The sequence below is a fragment of the Artemia franciscana genome, chromosome 8, assembly GCF_032884065.1.
Source record: "Artemia franciscana chromosome 8, ASM3288406v1, whole genome shotgun sequence".
Lineage (NCBI taxonomy): Eukaryota > Metazoa > Arthropoda > Branchiopoda > Anostraca > Artemiidae > Artemia > Artemia franciscana.
This window is the reverse complement of record NC_088870.1, coordinates 37,069,092-37,096,724: the sequence shown is the minus strand read 5'-3', so window position 1 is coordinate 37,096,724 and position 27,633 is coordinate 37,069,092. Positions and strand designations below refer to the sequence as shown.

Genomic DNA, 27,633 nt, shown 5'->3' with positions numbered 1-27,633 from the left:
TTTAGCCATTTTTGTCTTTGACAGTTCACAATACTAATGTAGTTTTATTTCAGCTAATATTTCACCATTTTAAAATTATAATTACTGGTACTATAATACCCTTTATCTTTCTGATAACAAGATACCTAAGTCAGACATACCGCCTTTTAAACATGGGAACATGGCTATACACAGAAGAGCATCGCCAAGCGTGGAAAACCATGCTGCGATCAAGATGGGCCAAGGATTGCACGAAGCCCCCATTCAACTGAAGGTCCCAGGGACTTCTTACTGTCCAGTTTTTAGCCGGCTTATGTGCTTCGTGTATACTTGATAAATATGTTAGTCCCCGTTCTGTACCGGTTCTTGGACCATCGCTTTTTCTGAAGACATAATCATTTTAAAGAATATGAAAATTGCAACTTGGAATGTTGCAAGTCAAGATGACAGCACAAACACACACCCAAAACGCTTGCTCTTAATTATTACCTAGATGATAAGCGTCTGGGAAAAAGCACTTGAGAAACAGCTTTGCTCTAAGTTGTGTATCATTCTTTTGCAACGTGCCCCTAAGAGGAATATCCTATCAAAGCGAACTGTTGATTCTTCTAAGTGGAGGCTGCTTAGATTTATATATAATTTTGGCATAACTTGGTGAACGCACAGCAAAATATTGGGCATTTTGAAGGTTCGTCAGGTAAACAGAAAATATCCATTAGATAAAGGACTATCAACGCATTGAAATAATCATGTTGAGATTTACATTTTTGGAGGGTTAAAAAGTAAATAGGGTTAAAAAGAAGCTATTAGAGTTACTTCAATGAGAACATCAGAGCAAAGTCAGTTGTTTTGATGTTCTCATTGAAGTAACTCTAATAATTTTTACAAGTCATTCGCTCTTTCCCTATGATTCAACCTCTAATGATAGAGGTTATCTGCAATAAAGGGTAGAAACGCTTTACCTTAGTGTCGGATCGCAGTGAAGCTACAATAACCCGCTAGTTGGTGCTTTTTCTTCCAAGTAAATTTACTATGATATAACTTCAATAGTGTTTATAAGTAAATAAATAGTTCAATAGAAGAGATTAGTATATTTTGGAAGATTTGTACTTGGCCAGGCCAGGAAATACCAATAGGCCCGGGCCTAGGGGCGCACAATGCCTCGGTGATAAGTTATCATCAAGTGATTTTTTTTCTTCTTAGAAACAAGATTGCTCTGATTTATTGTCAAAGTGCCGGATGCACTCCGCCACCACAATGCCTATCCACAGAAAAGTGATTTTAAAACAACACTGAAATTCCTTGGCCAATTAAACACTGTCAGATTTCTCCCTAGAATGGCAGCTAAGAGCTCGGTATCATCTCTCTCTTTCGTTACTACTAATTCATCAGTTGCGCTGTTCAGTACTTCCATTATCCCAAATTTTCGAGGATTTTCCAGAAAATTTCGCAAAAATGGAGTGGCAAAAACGTATCAACCTTGAAGCGTCAAAGTTTAAAATCTGGCCCTATACTTGGCTCTCAGTTTGAAATTTCACTTTGAAGTTTCAGTAGAACTTAATATTAAATGAAGGACTTAAAATAAAAGAGGTAGAAGTGTGTTATATATAGGCCAACCCAAACACGTTTTATTATTCGAAGTGCGATTCTCCTGCTATCTGTCATCACAAATATAGTGCCAGAAAACCAAAAAGTTTGGTTTTACGGTGTGATTCATTAGGTATATTTTTGTTCTTGAGAAAAACTGTTTGAATGTTTTAGCCTTACAGCCCAAGACATACGTTACTGCTTATTTATTTACATGTTTGTTTAATAGATCAAAATTACAACATAAAGGGCTAGGTTATTGTTTCCTTTTATATTTCTGCTAAGTTTTAGACCAATTTAATATTTAAATACTTTAAAAAAGAGATGGATTCTAGTCCATTGATAGATAGTCAGTCCATAGATTATTCATATGTTACTTGCCATTCAAGGATGGATTTAAAATTCTTGAACTCTTTGAAGAAAAGAAAATTCCACTAAAATCTAAACAATTTATTTTTATTTTTCTGTGAAAGTATAAAAGTTCAGGTGCATGTTTTGATTTATTGTACGAAAATCTTGAAATAACGCAGAAAATATCTAAAAATATTGAGAAATTATTAATCTTTGAGAAGATATAGATTAACATAGCATAGTAACTAGATTAATATTTTTATTTTTATTTGAACGTAAATTCAGACGCTCGTGCTATGATTTTGTTCCCAAGCTTGGATTCGAAAGGTCAGATTTTCATATTTCTGCCTACTTTCCTCTCTCATTTTACTAAAAAACGTCCTGTCCCAAAATCTTACAGGCTAATGGAACTCGACGCGGTTTTGCTAATGAAACTTCCCCTTCTTATTAGGTTTGGTGAGGATATGCTCTATAAGTTTGTAAAGTATTTTAGAACAAATTCATATGTCAACTGGAAGTTGCAGTTCTAAAGTACTGGAAAATCATTAGAGACACATTTCCTTGAAAGAAACATAATTTGCAGATTCTGGAATAGTGTTAATAACCATGCCACTGCGCCCAAATGATAAGCCATTGTCCAAAGAGTTTAGAAAGGTGGAAGGAGTGGATCCGTGGTTATTTTTACATGTACTTAATTGCAATCAAAAGCTGCGAGTGCCCCTGATCATGCAGTATTATCCATCAGAATTGGGAAAAATATCCAAAATACATTTGTTTTATTATTATTAAAGTTTGGATTTCACTGAAAGATCTTACCTTTTTTTCCAACCTTTAATTTTATGAAGCAAGTCAGATTTTCTTGTACTACTTCTACAAACGTTGTAGGGGGAGTGTGACACGTTGGAAACGCTTTTCTACCATCAGATCTTATTCAGAGCGTCTGGTTTTGCCAATACCCTACACATCCAAGTTTTGGTTTGAATACTTTTTACATATAACCTTACCCGTACATATTAAGAATAGGGAGAATGTTGAGATAAGAATTCAGCTTGCGGTATTCGGAAAATATGACCTAAAAGTTTTCCTATCCCCCAGTCTCTCACTTTTAAGGTTTAACCTGTAACTATTATTATATTTAGCTTCCTTGAACGAAAAAATGATTTTGAGTTTGGAGTACTCTTCTAACTGCAATGGAAAATTTTCCATTTCAGGGACAAAACAATGCCGAAGGTTATTATATAGACTTCAAATTTGAAACCAATCAAAACGTTCTTAGAAACAACATAGAGATGGGTCAATGTTGCTCTCAAGTGGAAGAAAGCCGTCCAGCGATTTCTCCAGACAGTCCTGTGGTAAGAAGTAAAGAAGAACTTTCACTTCTCCATATATTGCCTCCATCAGAAGTTCGCAAGATGAAGAAGCTCTATCCTTCTGTGAAGAAATGCATTCTAGAAGAGCTTCACACGGTTGAGACAGTGTCAGACCAGTAAGTGCTTAATAACAGTTCGGTAAATAAGATGTGTTGTAAAATTAAACGGTTAATAAGTGTATCTGAGCCAAGGGCCTATCCAGGGGGAGGATTGATGATTTGAAACCCCTCCCCCCGAAATATTTTTCTGACTCTTAAAAACGTAACAAAAATGCACATAAATGAATTTTTGGTTTGTTTTTTTAAGTTTTTGTTCCCCCCCTCCTCTGAACAAAAATTCTGGATACGGCCTTGATCTGAACTTTGTGGTAGTTATTTGCACCACAATTTAGATATCCAATTCCATTTGTAGTACAAGCAATAAAGCAGTAACAATAATCACAGGTAAAAAAGTAATAGTAACACATATCCAATGCGTTATATTGAATTTCTGTATTTTTTTTAACCTTCTCCATTTTTCTAACATCGCTTAAAAAATGATGTAATTATTTCTACTTTTTTGAAAATTCCCTAACCTTTTGGTCATTAGCCTTCCCATTGAGTATTAATATGTTTTTATACGTGAAGAACTAACAAAACTAAAACGAGCACAAATTAAAGTGTGTTATGAGGGAGGAGAGGTAGCTGCCAGCCCATCAAGCTCTGTTCTTGACGGGAAAATTTTCATCTTGCTTCTAAGTAAAATAATCACAATTCTTTTATTTTCAGACCCTGCACCTTTGGAGATACCCTCTGACTTTTTTACGAATGTATGACCGTGCAAATCTAAATTTCGTTGCATTCCTTCGCAGGGATCGTTTGCTTGAAAGTAAATCCTCTTAAGAACTATCTGACGTGTTCCAACAGTCAATAAAAGTTTGATAAAACTTTAAATGGCACTTGGGTTTAAATTACAACTCCAAGCATCAGAAACATCTAAAACCATTTCCTTTTTAGATTTGTTGTATCATCCCAGGCTACTTCTTTCTATACTTTTCAGTTTTGGTTTTCTCGTGTCGGAATTTCAGTCTACTGCGTTAATTCCAGTTTATTTTGTCAGTTTTAGTATATTTTTTTTTGCCATGTATTTTGTTCATGCACGGTGCAAAAGCTACTTTACTTGCAAATCTGATTTGTCTAGCTCTGTGTTAGTTCAAAGAGAAAAAAATGGTTTTAGTCCTTGTTCCTTTTCAGACTGAAATTGGAAAATTATCTTCATCGTTTAAATAAAAGGGAAAGCGAGGAATTTCAAATGAATCGAAGCTGTGCTGATTATTTTTTATTCTTAAAAAAAGGCTTAGAAGAGGAAGGCAGAATTTTTTTCTCATTTTAGTAAAGACAGCCAGAAATAATTTATTCAGGATTGGGATATGATAGGATCGTAGGATGAGTTCGAAATCTATAAAAATGGCATCTATAGACTAAACATGTAAAATATGGACATTCTCATTTATTGTCCGAAACTTTATTTTGGAAGATAGTTTGATTCCGGAACTTCATGGAATATTCAGTTTCTTCCAATATCTCCCGAAGTTTTTCTTCCATTCAATTGCCCTATTTTTTTGGGAATTTTGCCAAACTCAAAACTCTCACGGAAATACTTTTCTGCGTTCATACCTGACATTAGGTTTTGTAACTGGCAATTTTCAAACAATTTGTGGTTATGAACTGTAATTAAGGAACGACTAGGCCAATTAGTAACTTTAAGGCCAAGTAGTAGAAACTCTAGATACTAGATCTAGTAGTAGATACTCACAACAATTTATGCATCGAAAGAATCGACTATTTCTGTTGATTCCAAGTATATAAATTTTATGAAGTTATTGTTACCAGTCAAAAACTAACAGCTTGAGGAAGTTTGCCTGAGTTTTGAAAAAGGGGGAAATTAAAGCCAATTAGTCTTAACGAAAATCTAACTTTCAGATTTAGCATATCAGCGAACCCTACTGTAGAGGTTTCGAGCTCCTATCTACAAATTATGGAATTCTGTATTCTTTGCCAGAACAAAGACCATGGATGTGGGTTTATCTTTTTTTTTTCCAATGGTGATCATATCCAACCAGTGATCCTAAAACATCGAGAGAGGGCTCACTCGAACGAAATTAAAAAGTTCTAGTGCCCTTTTTAAGTGACCAAAAATTTTAGATTGCAACTAGCCTCTATTTCCCCAAAGATATCCGATCATAATTTTGAAATAGGTATATGATTCTGCTAAGTTAAAAGGTCTAACAACTATGCCTTTGGGGATGACCTGAACCTCCATAGTCTCTGGAGAAGGGCTGTAAGTTTTGCGATTTGTTCATTGTTGACAAATAGTATTTGTTGTTTGGAAATACACGGAGTTTTTATTTTGGTGGGAGAGGGGAGGTTAACACGGAGAATATTCCACAGAGAATAAAGTTTCCAGGAAAAGATTTCAGGGGAAATTTTACAAGAAGGGGGAGGGGGTAAAGGGAGTTGTATGGTATAATTGAAAAACTGTCAGGAGTTAAATAAAAAAAATCGAAGTTTTTCTCCTTAAACTAAGCAGCAACATTTAAACTCAAAGCGAAAAGAAATTATATGAGAGGAGCTGCCCTTCCCCCAACCCTCGCTCATTGCGCTTCAATTTGACTTTTGTCACAGTTCTTGAAGAAAGACTGCTCAAACATAAGGGCCGTCGAATTTGAATGAGAATTATTTTAAAATAATTTTAAGACCTTAGTGTAAAGAGCGAGGGTTGAGGAAAGGGCAGCCCTCTCTCATGTCTGAAATAATCTCTTTTCCTTTTAAGTTTTAATGTTGCTGCTTACTTTCAGCAGAAACACGTGTTTTTTTTTAGTTTAATCTATGGTAAAATCTCGCATGTCATAAAATCAAAAGTGGCTTCATAAAAATTGTTGAACTCTTAGTTTTGTGCAATAATTTATTAATACTATTTTTCTCTAAAAATTGGGTTACTTACTTACTTGTACTTGTACTTGGGTCACGTTCGAGCCTTGTCCAGGCTCATCGTGGCATCCAGAATTTGTCGACATGTGTCTCTCCATTGCTCTCTTTCAAGTGCGATTGGCTCGATCAACTGGATCCATTGTCTATTCCATCGGTGCCCGTGCTTCTTGAAACCTCTCATTGGCTCGAGGTCGGCTCTAATTGTTGATAACCATGTCTTTTTTTCTCCTCCAGGCTTTTTCTTCCAGTGCGCAAGGGGTTGGCATTTCAAGCACTGTTTGCTCAACGAGTCATCCGGTCGGCGCAGTCTATGCCCGAACCATCGTAGACGTCTCGCTTTGACAACATCAGAGACAAGTGGTATATCACCACATCTTCTTCTGATGACATCGTTAGGGACGCGGTCAGGGAGACGCAGGCTAAGAATACAGCGAAGACACTTGTGGTGGAAGACATTCAGGTTATTAGCTTCCCCAGCTCTGAGGGGCCACGTTTCGCAACCATAAAGAAGCACAGAGAGGACGAAAGCGTTATATATCCGGAGCTTTGTTCGAAGGGAGATTTCATTCGTAACCAGAGACACTTCCGAAGCTGGATGAATGCTGCCCAGGCTGCGGAGATGCGGCTTTGTATTTCGCTTAGAGCTTCGCCCTTGGGATTTATTAGGGAGCCTAGATATTTGAAATTCTGGACGTCCTCGATTGGAATGCCATTCAATGTGATTGGAGTTTCATCTAGCCCAGAGGTGCGCATCGATTTTGTTTTCGATTGGCTGATCTTTAGTCCTGTAGCAAGGGATCTAGCAGCAATGTCGTCTATCATGAGCTGTGCTTCTATTATCGACTCAGCCAAGATATCCACATCATCGGCGTAATCAAGGTCTGTTATTGATAGTGCTGGACTGATTGTCACACCTTTTTATTTGTCAAGAGTCTTCATGATCTGGTCAATGACAAAGTTAAATAAAATAGGCGATAAGGCACAACCCTGTCGCACTCCTTTGTCAATGTACGCAATAAAAATTGGCATAATATTTCGTTTTCGTTGGATCCTGACCTGCATCCTGTACACGAGCTTTAGTAAGAAGTATCTTAATTTACCTTCTTGTTGCAAAAATATTTTTTAAGTTCTGTTTGGCCTTAATTGCCAGTGTGTTAATGAATCACGTAAGGTAAGATTTATTCATAATGAAATATGCATATAATGCTACACTATCCTAATTCCTATACTATGCTACGTCTAGCTCATTTACAAAAAAAAAAGTATTAAAACTTTCAAACCGATTGAGAAAACAATTTTGCCTGTTTTCCGGGACGCACCTATCCCTAACCTAAAATTTGTTTTGTTCCTTTTTCCGGGATTTTGTGGATATAACTACCAGACACCGGGAAAAATCTTTTGTGGCTCTTTTTGGTCCCATTTCCATGAACACCAATTTTTTTCCATTCTTGTTGTCCATCGGGGCCCCCTTGGCCCAAGGAAATAGTAGTTTTAAGTCAATCTGAAAAAATATTTTTGGCCCGTTTTCAAGCCCATTTTCTTGGGGGAAGGGGCATGCCACCAACTTGAATTTATTTCGTACATTCATTTTCAGACCCTCTAACAGCCTCCTCCTCCCAGTAAAATTTTGGTCATCAATTTGTTTGTGCATTTTTTGGGGGGAGGGGGAGAAAGTACTGCTTGAGTCAAACTGTTTTTTGAAGCTTAAGGGGTAGGAAGTCACGGTATTTAATCAATGACAAAGAGAGAAAATGAAGGTGTTGGTCCCGAAATACTTTCGTCTGTAGTGCCGATGAAATCGATCAAACAAAGGTTACGGCAATACTTCACGTTGATCTTGTAACGCAAATCAATGTTTTTTCCTCTCCCAATTTCTCTGGAAGGATGGGTCGGACAAACTTGAAAGTCAGTAATTTGACTGAAAATTTAACTTCGACTAAACATTTAAAGTTTTATTGCCTTTACTAAGGATCGAAAGTAATTGGATGACAACTAGCCCCCTTTCATGTCCTTTGTTCCCCCCAAACACCCATGTTACCTCACAAACCGCCCCCCCCCACACGCACAAATTGCCATTGGATCAATATTTTCAGACAGACATTTTCTCAAAATAGTCGGAAATTCCAATAAATGCGCCTCCAATCATGAAACGAACCAAACAGCCTTAGGGTCAAGAGCCCTAAAATTATGCAAATTGTATACTATTTACAGACAGGGATTAGAAGTAAAGCTCGCGTAATCTTAGCTATCCAATTGGCTTGAAAATTTAAGGGGTCGTTCCTTGGTTCAGGAGGATTAGAAAGTGTTTGACAGGGGAAGGGGTCCAGAAATGAGCCAAACAACTTTTTTCTGCCCAACAACCTCTGCCCAATAAAAATAGAAAATATTTATTTCATCGACAATAGAGCCTGAAAAGGGACCAGAAGACTTTTTTCTGAACGGCTTGAAGCTTAAAACTACAACTCCCTAAGCCAAGGGATCCGTAACATACAAGAAATATTTTGTGTGAGTCAGAATTCTTTTCACCAAGGTATTTACCAGAAAAGGTACTCAGATTAAATCATAATTATTTGGGAATTACCAAGTTCTTGTTCAGATTTCATTCATGTTTTTTGTGCTTTTTTTAAGGTTTATTCCCAATCTTGTCTCTACAGGGATTGGTTAAGGGAGGGGGGCTAAAATCCTGTAATCAGGGCTTGTTTACCAGAATTGTATATTTCACCACTAATTTTTCGATAAGTATTTATTGGGTCTAACCCGTCCGACCTCTATAGAAGGAGGGGTTATCTGTAAATTCTTGTCATTGGTACTTGATCCGGAGATGTTATTGAATCTCAACCGAACTTGGCAAAAACATATCAGCTACTGTCCTATATGTGCCTTTTGGGAGCCAAGCATAAATATAATGACGGGACGAAGGCTCCTATATGCTATGGTAAAGCAATAGGCCTACCTATCAGGATTTTAATCAAAAGGGGTTGTCGCTTCTTAACCAAAGCCAGAAAGAAGTAACAGTTACTGCCCTTTTTATGCCTTTTGGGATGCTAAAAATGGTTTAACTCTGTTACAAACAAAATTGTGGCCCCCCTCAATAGCTTGCTGTGAGCGCATCTACCAGACGGAGACATCCAATTCCATAACCAAACCTAGAAGGTAAAAAGCTCTGTGCTGGCTATTGTGCCTTTTTAGTGTTTGTATCTGATCCTACCTCTTTAGCCTAATCACTAGGGATGGTAGTGATATTCCTTCAAAAAAGCTGCCTATGAGCTACAGTTATAGGTTGCGAGTCCATGCTCCATTCGATTCCTTCGAGGAAGATCCACATTATGCTCATCAGCGTCCAACAGAAGGACCGCATTTTCTTCATCCGCATTAACAGAAAGGCTGATCAGGTACGAGTAAAATTTGTTGGAATTAGGGGCTAGGGTGTTATTCGGGCCTTCTCAAGGAACGAAGTCGATCTGGAAGTTTGTAAAATCTCAGTTTCTACTATTTATCATGTCATTCCTTATATTTTTCTGTTTAATTTTACTTACTTTGTTTTGTGTTGCAACTTGTCCTTTGCCAAGAAATAAAATATATTGCATACCTACATAGCTGCTGCAGAGCTACAAACGAGCTAGCATTATTTAGAAGTGAGTAGAAGTGGTCCTTCAAGTGTTAAATACAGTAACCTTTATCAGAAAGAAGTGTCCCATCTCTTGATGGAACAGATCCTAAAGTGGGAGTTTTATAGTAATAGTGTAGTATAGCATAGAAGAAGATATTTCGGAAGGTTTAGAATGAACAGTGGTCCTTACAGTTGCCCGATTTGTGGAGAGTGGGAGGAAAATTTATTTCATTTTTTGGCGAAATGTGGAGGGTTAAGAGTTTTGAGAAAGGAAATTTTGGTTGTGGACGGGGGGGGGATGAGCTTTGGGTGGAAAAATTGCTGGGAAATAGGTGTCTTACTAGTATCAAGAATCTGGCGTGGTTTATTTGTGTAGGTATAACCACTCATGAGACTGCTGTGTAATGAATTTGTTTGTTTTTTTTTGCATTATTTTTTTTAATGCGTTTTCTGTGCTTTAATTGTTTTGAGCAAAAGTTTCAGTTGAATACTTTAACTGTATTTGTATGTTGTTAATTGTATTTTTATGTTTTTTGTTGTTGTTTTTCTTGTATGTTTTCTTGTGGCCACGGCCCTGCGGTTTTTTTGTGTGTGTCAAATATACTATGCTATACTACTATAACCAAAATTGTATCGGGTAATAATTTACTACCATCTTACACCCCGGTAGCCCAAGAAAGCAGTTAGCAATAGTTTTTAAAAGCCGGCATTACTGATCTCTGGGTAGCGTGGTTCATCCCAGATGTTCAACCCTCATTGTGGCACTTGGGTAGGATAGGGGAGATCAGTTTGCCCCATTCCTGCTAGGATTATCAAAATCCTTATGATTTTTGTTATAATTTCTTATGTATCTTAATGTAATTCGTGTAGTGTTTGTGTTTCTAAAATTGTGTCAGTTACTCTGCAGCACATTTCTACCAACGGTATATGTTGGCCCTAGGACGGTATAAAAATACGTACGTCTCTTGGAGGGGGTTAGGGGCTAGGTTGGGTTTGAAACCTCGTTTAAATTTAAAGCTGCTGTATTTTAGGGGGAGGGGCTTCCTAGCAATTCAGCATAGGTAAAATTCACTTCACCTAAGCCTCCTGTATTCCTTATCTGTACAAGGAGCAATTAAATTCTAAAATATATATCTTTTTATATAAGCCAAAGACCTTCTAAACCTCGTATATAAATATGCAAAAAAAAATAAGTAAAATACAATGGTAACCAGCAAATGTAAAAATCGTAAAAAGAGTAGAAAGAAAAGATTCAGCGCATGTTTAATTTCAAAACTTGTCACTTTATATTCCCTCCTCCTCTTTCATGGACTATCGTTGGTTCAAGCTGACGAACATAACCCAGTGTTATAAAGCTAATTATAAATCCCCGTTTTTATCTTTAACAAAGGAGCGAAGTTCAAGGTGATTTACGTCACATTTACGGCAAGTCCCTTTATTTCTTGGTAGAAAAAAGCATACTTAGGATGAATGGAATGCATTTCTATTAATAAAGAATGTTCCAACAGCTTTTATGGAAAGACAGAAGTCTCTTTAATATGGCTTATTAAAGATGTTGCCAAGTTCTAAAAGGATTTCTCATTGAATCTCTTTTGGGAATAATAAAAGATCTTGGACGTTTATTCTTGTTCTGGTGAAACTCGCATTTTGTAAAAAAAAAATTTAACCTAGCATGGTGTTGCCACATAGACCTATGTAACTTAGGAATAGTGTTTATCAGCATATATAAAGAAAGTAGTACTTTTAGCGCTTTCCGTTAGAATTTATAAATTAAATAGAGGAAACTTTGTTATCGGTCTGGAGAAATTAGCTCTTTGCCAACTTGTCCCCATAGCACAGGAGGGCCGCGGACTACACCTGGTAGAATAATGTAACTATGGAATAGTGACTTAATTTTCATCTAAAGAAAGTTGTACTCTTTAGTGTTTTCCGTTAAAATTAGTAAATTAAAAAAAAAAAGTTAACTTTCGCCAAAATTTTCATTCTTTTCGTCATTTATATATCCCCCTGTGCACCCCGGCGTCCCCTTTGTAGTTATGTCCCTGTGTCCCGGTCGTCATTTATATTCCCTGTGTCCCGGTCGTCATTTGTGTCCCGGTGTTCCAGTCTGTGATTTCTCTTTGAGTGTCCCGGGCGTCATTTATATTCCTTGTGTCCCGGTGTCCCGGTCGTCATTTATATCCCCCTGTGCCCCCCGGCGTCCCCATTGTAGTTGTGTCCCTGTGTCCCGGTCGTCATTTATATTCCCTGTGTCCCGGTCGTCATTTGTATCCCGGTGTCCCGGTCTGTATATACATTCGTTTTTTAGTTTTGTTTTTCTCCTTTATTTTTTTCCTTTTTTCTTTTTTTTCTTTTTTAGTTTATTTAGATTTTTAGATTTTTTAGTTTTTTTATTAGTTTTTAGTTTTTTTGTAGTTTTTACCATTTTTTTAGTTTTTTTTAGTTTTTTTTTTTACTTATGTCCTGGTCGTCATTTATACTCCCTGTGTCCCGGTCGTCATTTGTGTCTCGGTGCTTTGTTGATTGCTAATTTATATTATATTTATATTTATATTTTTTATATTTATTAATATTTTTTTAGTTTTCTTTTTCTCTTATTTTTCAGTTTTTTCCTTTTTTTTAGTTTTTTCTTTTTTAGTTTTTAGTTTTTTTTTGTTTTTTACCTTTTTTTAGTTTTTTTAGTTTTTTTAGTTTTTTAGCTTTTTTAGTTTTTTTATTAGTTTTTAGTTTTTTTTTAGTTTTTGCCTTTTTTTAGTTTTTTCAGTTTTTTTTAGTTTTTAGTTTTTTACCTTTTTTTAGTTTTTTTTTAGTTTTTTAGCTTTTTTAGTTTTTTTTCTTTTTAGTTTTTTTTGTAGTTTTTACCTTTTTTAGTTTTTTTTCTTCTTTTGTATTAGTGTGAAATAATTCAGACGTCATATGCGGACAAACACGACGTCACTCGACAGACAGACAGACAGACATAACCCACAAACAACTTATTTTTATATATATTTATTCATATTTTTTTAGTTTTCTTTTTCTCTTTTATTTTTCAGTTTTTTCCTTTTTTTTAGTTTTTTTCTTTTTTAGTTTTTAGTTTTTTTTAGTTTTTTACCTTTTTTTAGTTTTTTTTAGTTTTTTTAGTTTTTTAGCTTTTTTAGTTTTTTTATTAGTTTTTATTTTTTTTGTAGTTTTTGCCTTTTTTTATTTTTTTCAGTTTTTTTTAGTTATTAGATTTTTACCTTTTTTTAGTTTTTTTTAGTTTTTTAGCTTTTTTAGTTTTTTTTTCTTTTTAGTTTTTTTTGTAGTTTTTACCTTTTTTAGTTTTTTTCTTCTTTTGTATTAGTGTGAAATAATTCAGACGTCATATGCGGACAAACATGACGTCACCTGATCCACACACAGATCCACACACAGACAACTTATTTTTATATATATAGATATATATATATATATATATATATATATATATATATATATATATATATATATATATATATATATATATATATATATACATATATATATATGTATATATATATATATATATATATATATATATATATATATATATATATATATATATATATATATATATATATATATATATATATACTAGCTGTTGGGGTGGCGCTTCGTGCCACCCCAACACCTAGTTGATGGGGGCGCTTCGCGCCCCCAAGCTCCCCCCCCGCGCGTAAGTCGTTACGTGCCATATTAGTTATGCGCCATTGTAGTTGTGTCCCTGTGTACCACCTATGAATATAGATAGATATATATATGTGTTTTGAACTACGTAAAACTTGCGAATATACAACATTCTTGGCTTTCCCATTGTCTGTGGATATACAAAGCCTTATGTACTTATAATGACATCATATGCAAACGCTCTTTTTACAAACAAACAAACATGCATACACACAACTCGTTTTTATATAGATAGATAGATAGATAGATACAATACAAATTAACTGCGTAAAACCTGCGAATATACAACATTCTTCGCTGTCCAATTGACGCTGCATATAAATAGATTGTCAGGTTTACCGACCCTCGAACATGTAACGTACAATTGTACATGGGAAAAACAGTCAGTATTTAGATTTATACCACATTTTTCTAATGATTGAGCTTGAGCTTTGTTGATGGTGATTGCAAATGCTAATCGAATTGGGAATTGCAATCTTTTAAATTGAAAAGGCTGTTGGAATCATGGGAATGCGAGGAATAAGAACAGCCTCACCCTCAAAAGGCCCTGTCAAGATTGTGGCCTCTATTACGTTTTCCATTGTTTTTTTTTTTTTTTTTTTTTTTACGGCAAGTCGCGTGCCATTGAAAAGCTTTGGTGGGTTTATGTTACCTAACAATATTATTGGTACGCCTATTTTTAGTTGCAGCACGTGTGGTGGAAACCCTGAAAGATCCACGGAATTTAAAAATTCAGATGGATAATTAACCGCCTCATTTGGTTCCAAAACTGTGTCGACTGACTTGTAAAGGACTGCCTGGTCTCGAATCTTGGTTAAAACAATATTGTTGATTTCGTGGACGTCTCTATTTTTGGGTGCAAAAATCGCTCTTTCACGTAGCCATTTATTGTTTTTATAATTGTTTAGAATATTCGGAAATACTTTTTGAATCGATTCATTTTTGGACGTCACTAAATTACAGAATTCAGCAGGTAGTTGTATACGTCCTAAAATTGAGTACTGGGAGCTTTCCGTTTCAAATTGCCAGCAATTGATCTGAAAATGTTTTACCAGAGTCATCGCTTTGCAATCGGACACGCATATTTGTAGTTAATTTTAATGTCTTTACGTGTGCCCATAAATTAGAATTTTCAGGCAAGCATTCATTTCGTCTGCAGGGGTTGATCTAGGTATTATAGGTAATGTTTGCCTGAAATCTCCCGCAAGCAATATTAATGTGCTGCCAAAGGGTTTCGAATTCCCTCGCAAATCTTTCAAACATTGATCCAGAGCCTCGAGCGATTTTTTGTGTGCCATTGTGCACTCGTCCCAAATAATAAGTTTGCATTGCTGCAAGACTTTACCCATCCCAGATGATTTTTCAAATATTGCACGTGGGAGTTTCTGTAGATTGCAAATTCAGAGGCAATTTCAAAGCAGAATGAGGAGTTCTTCCACCAGGCAGCAACGTTGCGGCTATTCCGGACGACGCAATTGCCAACGCTATATCATTTTTTGATCGAATTGATGCCAAGAGTTTCAAAAAGAAAATATTCTCCAACGTTGTTATCGACACAATGCTTTATCGTATCATAAATGTCTTTTTGTTCCGACGTTAACTTGGAAACGTTATTTTGTACATACGACAATAGATCACTCGTACTTTAACTTTGTTCACGATCCAATTCTACACATGTCGAAACAGCAGCGGTACGATTATGTGAAGGCATTCCCAAATCCTGAAGAGGTTTGTTTGCCATACATACGCACAAATCTTCTATAATAACTAAAGTGTAGTTATAAATTTCTGATGTAAAATCAAAAGTCATTGGGATTTTGATGTAAAATCAAAAGTCTTCGGACATTTTCGATTTATATTTTTCCCATAACTCTGTAGAAGCTGAAGGAGAGCAAGTTGTTAGTATGATTCCAAACAATGCACGAATTTGACTTGGAGTTTGACGTTTCGCACGCGTCATTGATGCAGTTATCCCAGTGTTGGTCATTCTCCAATAAATTCAGAGCTTGGCTTGCACTACGGTAAGTGTCATGTATAGTACCGTTTACAGTTCTCAAATGCTCAAAGGACGTCGGACCGGGTACATTCACCAAAAGCAGGCGTAGAAAGAAGCATTCATGTTGATTGGGGTGAATGGTGTAGAGTCTTCCTATCGTGGTATCTTTGAAGATGGTAGGTTGGCCGTCGACTGACTTACCCTGTTTTCGACGTTCAAATACTTTATTTTTAGTATTCCACGTGTAATACGAAGACAGCAGTTTTTTTTTGCAAAAGAATCATTTTTGCATAGCGAAAAGAAAGCAGTTAACTTTGTATCCGGTGGATTCAGGGCTCTTTGTTGCACGTTGGATTCCGAAAAATAAACACGTTGACCATTTTGTAAATGTACCGCTAAGTGAACAACAGCTGGACTACGCTCATGTTTCGGAAATGAAAGAATTCGCCAAACAGCTTCATTACTGCTTATGTATCTTCCAGCCTGATATTGTACGATTTCGTCGATATCTTTGATTTCGGACTGCAAGCCAAAAACTGTCATGTCATTGCCTTTGTTGACGTATTTACATATGTATTTGATTGCCTTTATGGAGTTACAGTATTCAACATTTATGTGTGCATTAAATGTTTTTGATAATAATGGGAAATGTGGAACAACCCACTGGTTATCTACTTCGATGGTGGTACCGTTACGCTTCTTTATTATTGCTGTTTTACCGCCATCTTCAGTAGATCCTCTTGTATATTGTGGGTAACTATCATTGCCAGTAATTGTGTTGGGTACTAAAAGTCGAGGATACTGCTTTGTGCACCTTCCTTTGGCGATGCATGGTGAATTTTCGTTCAGTGCACCGCAAGGTCCATGTATCATATTTTTTACAACAATATCATATAACCCCTTATCGACATTTTAATCAGGTATTTCAGCGGAAATCACATCATCAATTTCGTTAGAAGTAATTTTATAATGTAGCCAGATTAGTATATGTGCGTGTGGCAATCCTCGTTTTTGCCATTCCGCTGAGTACATCCAGCATCGCACTGACCCAAACACTTCAAGTTTTACTATATAGTTTATCACTGATTTCAACTTTTGCCGGAAGACACGGGCCGTAATGTCATGTCTATGAACCGCCGATTGTCCTTGAAGTAAAAGCTACTGTATCTCGTCCCAAGATTGATTACATGTAAATGTAATAAATAAATCTGGACGACCATAGAGACGAACATACGCAATAGTATCTTGAGCGTATTCATGCATATGACGGGGACTTCTAGCATATGACGAAGGTAAAATCGTTAATCTTCCAACGTTTGTGGTATTACCGTCATTTACAACTGCATCTCGCAAATGAATGTATTGTTCAGAGCGGAGCTAGGTCTGATTCAGACCGACAAATAGCAAACGTTCTGATTCAATTTTTGATACATATCAACGATGTATTGGTGAAACAATTGACGGCATTTTAAAATGTAATTGTCTTCATCCTGCCGAACCATTAGTCTATAGGAATAATAATGCATTGCACTGCATTTCTTATTCATTTCTTTGTTAGTGTCTGGATTTATCGATTTAATATTAAAGTGATAGCCGTCGGCTCCATCCCAAAAACTGATAGGATATTGTAGGGCATCGTAGCATCGATGAGTTTCAGCAATTCTTTCCAACTGAGCGTTCTCGAGATAAAAACTGATCACCGACCATAACGATTGCCACTTCGTCGATAGTTGGAGCATTGTATCTACGCACATGTTGGCCAGGAGGCGTTTTGTCAGCGGAAATAACAATTTTAGGCGTACCAGTAGGCATCAAATCCATGGCTGTTTTGAACAGATGCACAAAATTATTATTTTCGTGGAAAAGATGTTGCAATTGGGAAACGATTGTCTTTTCAACGTCGGGAGAAATTTCGCAACGTGCATTCAATTCAGAATTTCTATCACTGATGAAGTACAATTGTAAAAATTTATGATTCTCCCCTGAGAATGTTAGAAGGGACCCTGCTCTATGGTAAATTTGCCCTTTTACTTTGAAAGTAGGCATAAATTGATCTGGATTTTCGATTTGGGCACCAAACGACGTCATCTGGAAACATGAGTTATTTTTCTGATTTTGATAAAAACGCTTAGATTATGACGTAGTTCCAGTAAGCAAAGTCTTCAATGGCTCGGGGGATGCAGCCAGTTGAGGAAGTTTGACTTTTCCTGAGGCGCAACACATTCCCATTGTTTCACCATTAAATTTCAAGGCCTTGCAGTAGGGACAAATTTTAGACATAGTCCCGATTTGAACACATCTACTATAATCATTGACTAGGCTGTACCTGAATGCAATACGATAATTTTCACGTTGCTCTTGTGATTCCTCGGCACGCCTTCCTTTTTCACTTTCTCTTTTAGCAGCAAGTCTGGTTTCGCGTTGCTCTGGTAGTTCCTCGACACGCCTTCGTTGACGGAAATTGCACATTCCTAATCTGGCATTATCTCTTGAAGCCGCTAGCCTGTTTTCATGTTGCTCTTGTGATTCCTCGGCACGCTTTCTGTTCTTACTTTCTCTATCAGCCGCAAGCCTGTTTTCTTGCTGTTCTTGTGATTCCTCGGCACGCTTTCTTTTCTTACTCTCTCTATCAGCAGCAGGTTTTTTGGCATAGACTCTTTGAGCAGCTTCCTCGACTGTTGCCATTGTAGGTTCTTCAGTCATTTTACAATTAAATATTTTTCCGTCCACGATCTTCTTACAATTAAAAATTTCTCTTTGAACGAATTTCTTAAATACCTTTAATGACGTCATCGTCATAACAAACATGGCGACAACTAACTTCATGACGACATGATGACATGACGTCACTCGACAGACATAACACACATACAACTTATTTTTATATATATATATATATATATATATATATATATATATATATATATATATATATATATATATATATATATATATATATATATATATATATCGTTCTCGTTCTCTCTCTAAAAGAAACCGTGGCAATTCCCACGAATAAGCTGTATTGTAAATTCATAATTTTTTATTTTTAAATATTCAATATTTTTCCTTTCAATTGATAACGTAGATGATGAGAATGGTGATCCAGCAGATTCATTAGAAAAGTAAGATCGTGGTTTTGATCGTGTATTTTGAAGGAATGTTGGTTTTGATGGATTATTGGCTTTGGATTACGGGCTTGTAAATTTTGCTCTTCCACAATTTGTAGTTCAATTGTCGATTTATATAAACCAGTTAAATTAACTTCTTTGTTAGATTGATAATTGCGAATCGTGTTTAAATAATCTTTTTTTCCAGTGGGGAAAGCCTGTAATTTAGGACCTACACTAACTGCATCTCGACCTGTATTCAACTAATTTTTGTTTAAATTTGAAGAAAAAGGCTGACCCACGAAACATTTCTCCTCTTCTGGGAAAGCACAGCTATAAAGAAGTTTTTAAAAGTGGCCAAATACTGAATTAGAAAATAAAGAACACAGAAATAGAAGATATTTAAAATAAAATTGTCTTATTACAATGAATTTAAACTGTGCAGACTGTAGGTCGCGTCATGCAAATATTTGGTTGACAGTGGGGTAGGCTTCAAAGTCATCCAATTCAGTTAAGCATTTCCAAGCTATCTAAAATCCAATTCAGTAAAAATATTATAAGCAATCCTCGAATGCGCATTATCAATTTCTTCTTGTAATTTTTGTTTATTATTCATTTCATGGTTCTATTGTCATCAGGCCTGTATTTACCAATAGGCCCACTAGGCCTGGGCCTGAGGGCACACAATGCCAGAGTGCACAATAAATTGTCAGCGAATTATTTTTTATTAAGGGAAACTGGACTGGTGGTATTTATAGTTAAAGTGCCTCGTGCATTCCCTCGCCGCGCTCACTCGTTCTAACCATTGACAGAAAAGGGATTTTAAAACAACATAGGAATTCTGTGCCCACTTATATACTGTACGGTATCACCTTTCTTTTTCATTACTTTTGGCTCATTACTTATATACTTGTCCCTGGCCACTTATATACTGTTCGGTATCACCTCTCTTTTTCATTGTGTTGCGAGAGCAACACTTTGGTTTTGTCCCGTTTTTTTTTTTTTTTTTCCTATGCCGCCGATCTCAGCTTATTCCTGGAAACTGGTAAGGGTCTAACCTGTGCGGTTTTTACGGAAAGTGTGGACCTCAGGCCGGATTGATGAATATGACATTACATTTTGGAAAGCTCCGTAGAACTCTTGCCTGGGGCCAAAAAGGATGGTTTTTGCTTGTCCTCGAGCCAGAGCCTATGGTGTGCGAAGTGAAGTGGAGTTATATAGCCTATGTCAGAGAAGAGTATCTGAAGTTGTGCAGCCAAGCTTTCGTTTCATCAAACCTTGTTTCTGCTTTCGAGTGGAAAGCTCCGTTCTAGCAGGCAAGCAGGCAGGCACCAGTTTCAAATTGAAGATGGACTAAAATCTATAAGTGTTAAATATATGCGGTAGTTCCCCGGCCCCACAGCCAATATATCTTCTTTGAGTGATAAATAGAAAAATTTACAGAAACAAAAAAGTGCGATTTTCCCACGGGTCCGAAAGTGCTGCCATCTATTGTTTCTAGCCATTTCTGTTCGTGATTTCAGCTGACTTTACCATTCTTTTTTTTCTACTTGGGATTGCAATAGAGAAATGGTATCAGATATACCTCTTAAACTTTAAAAGTTCTCTCATTGCTAAAGAAATTAGAGCTTATCCTTTGCTCCTTTCTAAGTGGTGGTGTTAGAAAGTTGGCCTCCGGCAAAAAAGTCAACTTTTGAACTAAGACAGATAGAATTTTTTTTTTCAATGACAATCGATAGACCTTGATGAGCTGATCAAAGTATATGTCATCCATTTTTTGTTAAAAAAATTCCTTCATGACATACACCAGTTTGAAAGTTTCAAGGGGTTGACAACTTCAGTGGTAAGGTACACACTTGAACCAAAAATAGGCCGATACCAATTGTGAGATATGTAGGGGACTTCCAAGCAACAGTCGATTATTAGCTTATAATCATCTTTGGCAATGAGGGGTTTGCAACTTTTGCTGATTGGTTTACCTATTATCTGTTTCTGGTGTAATTGATGGTAAGAACAACTTGGTTCCCGATTGTAAGACATGTAGGGGAGTTGTAAGTAATAATCGGCTGTTAGGCTACAATGACTTCAGCGACAAGGGGCTTGGAACTTTTGCTAGTTGGTGTACCCATTATTTGTTTCCGGTGAACTTGGATGTATATCCCGGGAGAGGGACTTGTAAGTAAGAATCGATTGCTAGAGGAGGCTCACGAGGGGCTACAAATCTGTGCAAATTGGTGCACATCTATCGAATCAGGGACCCATAAATTTCCTGTAATGACTCGCCATCCAATAATAAGCGATCCTGGATGGCGAGTCATTACAGGAAATTTATGGGTCCCTGATGGTATTTTGATCCTGAAAAGTTACAGATAGCTTTATAATACCAACTAGATTACATAAGATAATGTTCCAAGTTTCCTTCCGTCACGATGTCTACGATTGAAAAGGATAAAGTTCAACCGGCTGCAAAGTGACATTTAGGGGCCTAGTAAGTAATAATCGGCTGTTAGTGTGGACCTCGGGCCGGATTGATGAATATGACATTATATTTTGGAAAGCTCCGTACGACTCTTGCCTGGGGCCAAAAAAGATGGTTTTTGCTTGTCCTCGAGCCAGAGCCTATGGTGTGCAAAGGATAAAGTTCAACTGGCTGCAAAGTCAATTTAGTCCCTTCTTCCAATATTTTTTTTTTCCAACCCTGAGGAATAGCCTTTGATCATCTGATTACTGATTGTGTTATTCTTTGTCTCTCACGGAAGAGGGACTTGTAAGCAAGAATGGGTTGCTAGAGGAGGTTCATGAGGGGCTACAAATTTGTGCAAATTGGTGCACATCTATGGTATTTGATCCTGAAAAGTTACGGATACCTTTATAATACCAACTAGATTATATAAGATAATGTTCCAAGTTTCCATCCGTCACGATGTCTACGATTGAAAAGGATAAAGTTCAACTGGCTGCAAACTCAATTTAGTCCCTTTTTCCGATATTCTTTTGCTGTTGTTTTTTCAACGCTGAAGAATTTGATCATGTGATTACTGATTGTGTTCTTCTTTGAATATGCCGTTTTGAAAGCTTTGATAGTTTTGACAACTTCAGCATTTAACCGATAGCGAAGAAACAAAACCAAAGTGTTGCTCTCGCAACACTTTAATCGGCAAAGCCGGAAAAAGGTTGCCGCAACACTTCACGTTGCCCAGGCAACGTAGGTCTAGTTACTTTTGGCTCATTACCTATATACTTATCCGTGGTCACTTATATAATGTTCGATATCGCTTTTTTTTCATTACTTTTGGCTCATTACTTGTATACTTATCCGTGGCCACTTATATACTATTTGGTATCACCTCTGTTTCTCACTACTTTTGGTTCATCAGTTGCGTCCTGTTTAGGACTTCCACTATCCTCGAATTTTTGAGGATTTCTCCAGAAATCTTGCAAAAAAGGAGCAGCGAAAACGCTTGGATCTAGAAGCGTCTAAGCTATAAATCTGGCCCTGGTTGTCATATTTGGGTCATCTACATATACAAAAATGTACTGTCCGTTTGTCCGTCCGTCTGTCTGTCACTAAGTATGACGTCAATATATAAAAAAAACTAACTAAAAAAACTTAAAAAAAATTAAAAACTATCTTCTATAAAAAAAAACTGAAAAAAGAAAAAAACATAAAAAAAGGAAAAAAACTAAAAAGAAAAAATAAAAAATAAAAGAAAAACTAAAAAAAGGAAAAGCTAAAAAAAAAACAAAAAATGAAAGTAAAATGAAAAAAGAAAAAAAAACAAAAAAAGCTAAAAAAAAAACTAAAAAAAGAAAACACTAAAAAATAAAAAAATAAAAAACTAAAACAAAAGAAAAAAACTAAACAAGAAAAAGAAAACAAAAAGAAAAAAAGAAAAAAGAAAAAAAATTAAAAAGAAAAAACTAAAAAAGAAAAAACTAAAAAAGAAAAAAACTAAAATATGGCGTCAAAAAGTATATACAAAAAAAATAAAAAAGGAAAAAAACTGTAATAAAAGATAAAAATCTATAAATGACGGTGTGCAACGCGAAATCAGGCTTGCGGCCAATAGAGATAGTAAAAAAAGAAGGCGTGTCGCTGTATTATAAAAGCAATGCAAGTATAATTATCCTACAATGTCACCAAAAAGGGAACACCAGAGCAACGCAAAACCAGGCTTGCGGCTCAAAGAGAAAGGGCCAGATTAGGAATGTCCAATTTACGTCATCAATTCAATCCAAAAATGACATAGCGTTGCCGGGACCCAGAACACAAGAGACAATGAGAATCCATATATATAGAAGCCTGTCGCTTGCCATGCTGGGGCCTGGTGGTGAAGCCGCCGGGACCCATTTATTAATATTATAAAAGAAATCATCATCGAAGTAAACCAAATGGTTCGAAGTAAAATTTTTCGAAGTTCGAATTAAACATCGGAGTTAAGTTTTTCCCATAAACATATACCCCCCTCGATCGTTGTGGACTCGTATATCCAATGTTAGACGAAATATAACGGTTTTCATCCAATTTTTCTGTACAACAACAAGTATCTGCTTTTGAGCAGGCCTGCCAAATTTGTTTCAAGGAGTGTCATATTTTTACCGAAAATGTGCTTTTTGTGTCATCTCAGATTCCATAATGTTTTACAAAACGTGTCATATTTTTTCGCTACAAATGGTATCATTTTTAATTGTCAATTCTTTATTTGGAGTTTTGAATATATAATCTTTTCAGAATCAGTTCAAAAAGGTGAAAACTTAACCTTATCTTATTATCTTGGGATCGTGACGTTTTTATGACGTCATGAAAGAAATAGGAACTTTTTTTTTAGAAAACAATATTTTACAGAAGGAAATGCCTGTGTTCAACTGTTGATTATAGGGTTCTGTCCATCTAGTAGCCAAATTGGAACTATGTGCTTCAATGAAATTCTATGAAACTGGGTGCTTTTGAGCTGGTTCGGGTGCATGGGGAACCCCAGCAAGTGAGTTAGATGGGAAAGTGTGAATATGATCTTCAAGGTTATAGTCCAATAGACCTATTACTGCTGTAGAGCACAGACTTTTCCTCTTTACTATCAGTAAATTTTTGTAGGCAAGTTCAGCTGCTATTTTACATCTAAATTTACATTGAAAATCTTAATGAAATTTGATATTTAGAAGGATCTTGTGTTTTAGAGCTCTCATTTTAAATCCCGACCAAATCCGGCAACATTTAGGGATTTGGAGGGGAAGCCGGAATTCTTGGAAACGTGAAAATTGAGGTATCTTTATTATACGAATGGATGATCGGATCTTAAAGAAACCTGATATATAGAAGGATCTTATGTGTGAAATGCTCCATTTTCAATTCGAATCGGATCCGAAGACATAGGGGATTGGCGGGGGGAAACAGAAATCTTGGAAACTGGAAATCTTGGAAAATGCTTAGAGTGGAGTGATCGGGATGAAAATTGATGGGAAGAATAAGCACAAGTTATAGATACGTGATTGACATAATTGGAACGGATCCGTTCTCTTTGGGTGAGCAGGGGGGGGGTAATTTGGAAAAAGAAGGAACTCATGTCTCAGAGCTCTTATTTCATATCCCGGCCAGATCTTTTGACATTGGGAGAGTTGGAGGGGTAACTGGAAAGCTTGGAAAACGCTTAGAGTGGAAAAATTGGGATGAAACTTGGTGGGTAGAATAAGCAAATGTCGTAGATACAGAGTTGATGTAACCGTCCTGGATCCGCTCTCTTTGGGGGAGTTAGGGGGTGGGGTTTAGTGCTTTGGCGAGTTTGGCGCTTCTGGTTGTGCTAGGACGATGAAAATTGGTAGGCGTGTCAGGGAGCTGCACAAATTGACTTGATAAAGTCGTTTTCCCCGATTCGACCAGCCGGGGGGGGGGGTGAAGGAAGAGGAAAAATTAGAAAAACTTACGAGTGGGTGATCGGATCTTAATGAATTTTGATATTTAGAAGGACCTCGTGTCTCAGAGCTCTTAGTTTAAATACCGACCGGCACTAAGCTTCTGGTTTTCCTTTAAAACCAATCTATTGTTTCTTAGAATTTCGCTAGAGCTCATACCATTAGAGCTCTTGGCTCTTTTGGCCTCTTCACAATTGCCATATGAGCTCTTAGCTCTTGTTTTGTTTATTTAGTAATGAGTTGAATTGGCTTTTGATATGGCTTTGGATATTGAAAACGAAGTCCTTTGCTTTCTTGTGTTATTATTATCTTGAATTGCATTCTATGAAGTTTCTCAAACTTTTGATAGCACATTCCTTTGGGTCTCTAGTTTTTTACTGAGTAGAAAAATGACGTCATAATATTTTTGAAGCATTAATTTGGGTAGTGTTCTTGTGATTCGGTTTTATTTTAAATTATATTATTATAATAAATGAGATCTAGTTTTCTACGTATAAAAAATGTAGCACTAGGCTGAGTTCCCACCAGCGGGCAACTTGGACCCCCCTCCTCTCTTCTGTCTTGACTCTAATAAATAGATACATCTTTATTTTAGTAATGTTTCGTCCGATTCTATGCAAGTTTTGGAACAGATCGCATCAACTCCCAGTGGATGGTTTCTAGTGCTCTATTCTCTTGTTGAAGTCGTGCCTGCTGAATCTGAACTGGGACCTGCCGTGATAAGCCTCATAATTGAAAGTTGTCCCCTTCCATCTAAAGTAAGCCTGCCTTTTACTATGACAATGTTTTAGTTTATGTAGGCCATGTATATTGGAGAGAAATTGGGGGAAGGAAGTTGGTATTTATCAACTGTAAACTAGTGCAAAGTACAAACTATATTCGAATTTCCATGCTAGTTTTCAGAACAAAGATTTTTCTAATCATCCACTGAGGTGTTTTTATGACACAGCACAAAAATCTATATTTTGCCATCTTCATCTCAATTTTAGGGTTAATTATGCTCATGTATGGTAGAGCGTGGCGAAGGAGGGTGGTATGTGACTTTGCAGAGCGTTGCAGGGTGTCGTACATCAAGTGGCTGGGAATGGGTAGTATCTTGGCCTAGATATAGAAAATGTTTGCATCTTTGGACTGGCTAGATAGGTCTATCGGCTCGAATCACTAGCAAAATTATAAATACAGGATGTATTTTTACTATTACACTGTCAACCCTCTTTTCTTGAGCCTGGTAGTCGACCAAGAAGCAAAGAATCTGGATATTTTTACGTTCTTAACCAGAGATGTAATTTAGTTGGTTGTAAGCAAAAGTGGCATTATTCTTGTTTTTATTTCTACCAAAAAACGAGAAAAAAGAAAAAAACAGAAGAAAAAAATACGCATCTTCAAGTTTTGCAACCAACCTGTGAAGTCCATCGCGGTGGGTATGCTTATTGAGATCTATTGTAAATGGTTATCGTTACTGAAAATCAATTGCAATTGATTGAAATAACCTATCCAATAATTCCAATATTAAAACTTTTAAGTTTATGATTCAAATTTGTTCCTGATAATCATGAAATACTTAACAACCGGCCTACAAATACAACCTTCTTAAAAGAAGAAAAGAAGTAACCTTAGATAATTTTTTTTTTCTTTCTACTTTTTCTTTCTACTCCATCCAATTCTGTGTCCCTTTATATCACTCACTATAAACAACAGACCAACTAGCCCTGTCGTCTTTAGAACATTTCCTCGAATGTTCAGATTTGGTTGTGGGGTTACCTACTCTCAAAAATTGTGATGCCAGTTGGCACGTTGCCGCGCGACGGAGGGGCTTCCGGTGTGACTTCGGTGGTTAAAGTTTGTCAAGTATGGTGGAGCAAGTGGTGCTCCGAGATGTATGCCAGGTTGCAGAGGGTAGTCAAACCCTTTCACGCGGTATAAATCTCTACTAATTTCAGTCTTATTATGATAATTTTATTTCTCCATTAAATTTGTTGTAATGTATCTCCAGATTTTCATAGGATTTACTATGGGGTTTCATAATTGTAGGACGATAGAAGTTCTCTGAGTTTGGCAGTTGATCGGTTATCAATAGCCGTAACCCTTGTCATTCCCAGATTTAGTATCATATGGTTATCAGAACTTCATTTTCTACCTCATTGCTACCCAGCCCCTATTTCGAACTTCTATTTCTATTAAATAAAGTATTTACTAGCATTGAGTAGTAAGTGAGCTAAAATCACATGGGAGTAAAAACTTGGTCAAATTAATTTAATTGACAATAAGTCAGAATTTTCAACTGACAAATATTGACATTTTCTAGCGGATTTCATGAAATATCCTGCTGGTACGAGTAAATAAGAATAAAAACTTTACTTTACTCTTGAATTAAACACAGAATTAAGTTTTTGAAATTAGAATGAAGAGTGATATTAAAACTTGAAGCAAAGCGAATTATCATATGTCTTAGGAGGCTTCGGTCCCTTTAACCCTGTCCGTAATTTTTACCTTAAAGTTTTATAATCGTTTTCCTGTGAACGTTTTCCAGTGTAACAAATATAGGCTCTTGGTAATTGCAAGCGTTATATTTACCACTTGCCTTTCAAAGTACTTGATCTTTTTTTTATTGTTAAAAATATCTCATTGTTTAAAAGTTTTGAAAACATAAAAAATAAAACTTTAAATTAAATTAAGTTTTATTAATGATTAATTCAAATCTTTTTAATGTTTATACGTTAATTTAAATGCAATTTGATGTTATAATTATGTTTAATTTTAGGTTAAATATTTTTCATTTTTTTTGTTCCCATGCATCTATAGTGAATGTTTCAACGATTACTTAAGCATAGTTTATTGTTATGTTTCATTTAATTGTTAGTTTGAATGTCTAATTAAATTGGAATTAGATTTTTTTAATTAAATAAAAAAATTGTTAAAGATCTCTTTTGTTTAAGAAAATACTATTAAACAAGCCCTTAGGCATATGATGTATTGTGACAAACAATTTGTTTTATTCTCTAAATATGTCTCAGCGTATTCAATCTTGAAGTTTTGAGAAAAAAGTCAAACTTTAGTATGTGGCCCC

At 36.1% G+C, this 27,633-nt stretch overlaps 1 protein-coding gene across 2 annotated transcripts in view; it reads left to right on the top strand.

Annotated features, from left to right (window-relative positions):
• LOC136030373 (RING finger and SPRY domain-containing protein 1-like) overlaps positions 1 to 27,633 on the top strand; it is a 227,843-nt gene that overhangs the window by 16,459 nt on the left and 183,751 nt on the right. For both annotated transcript variants that reach the window (XM_065709295.1, XM_065709296.1), the window contains exons 2-3: positions 3,129 to 3,403; positions 25,162 to 25,324. In XM_065709295.1, coding sequence (XP_065565367.1) covers positions 3,207 to 3,403; positions 25,162 to 25,324 — 360 coding nt within the window. In that variant the 5' untranslated portion in view covers positions 3,129 to 3,206. The remainder of the gene's footprint in view (positions 1 to 3,128; positions 3,404 to 25,161; positions 25,325 to 27,633) is intronic.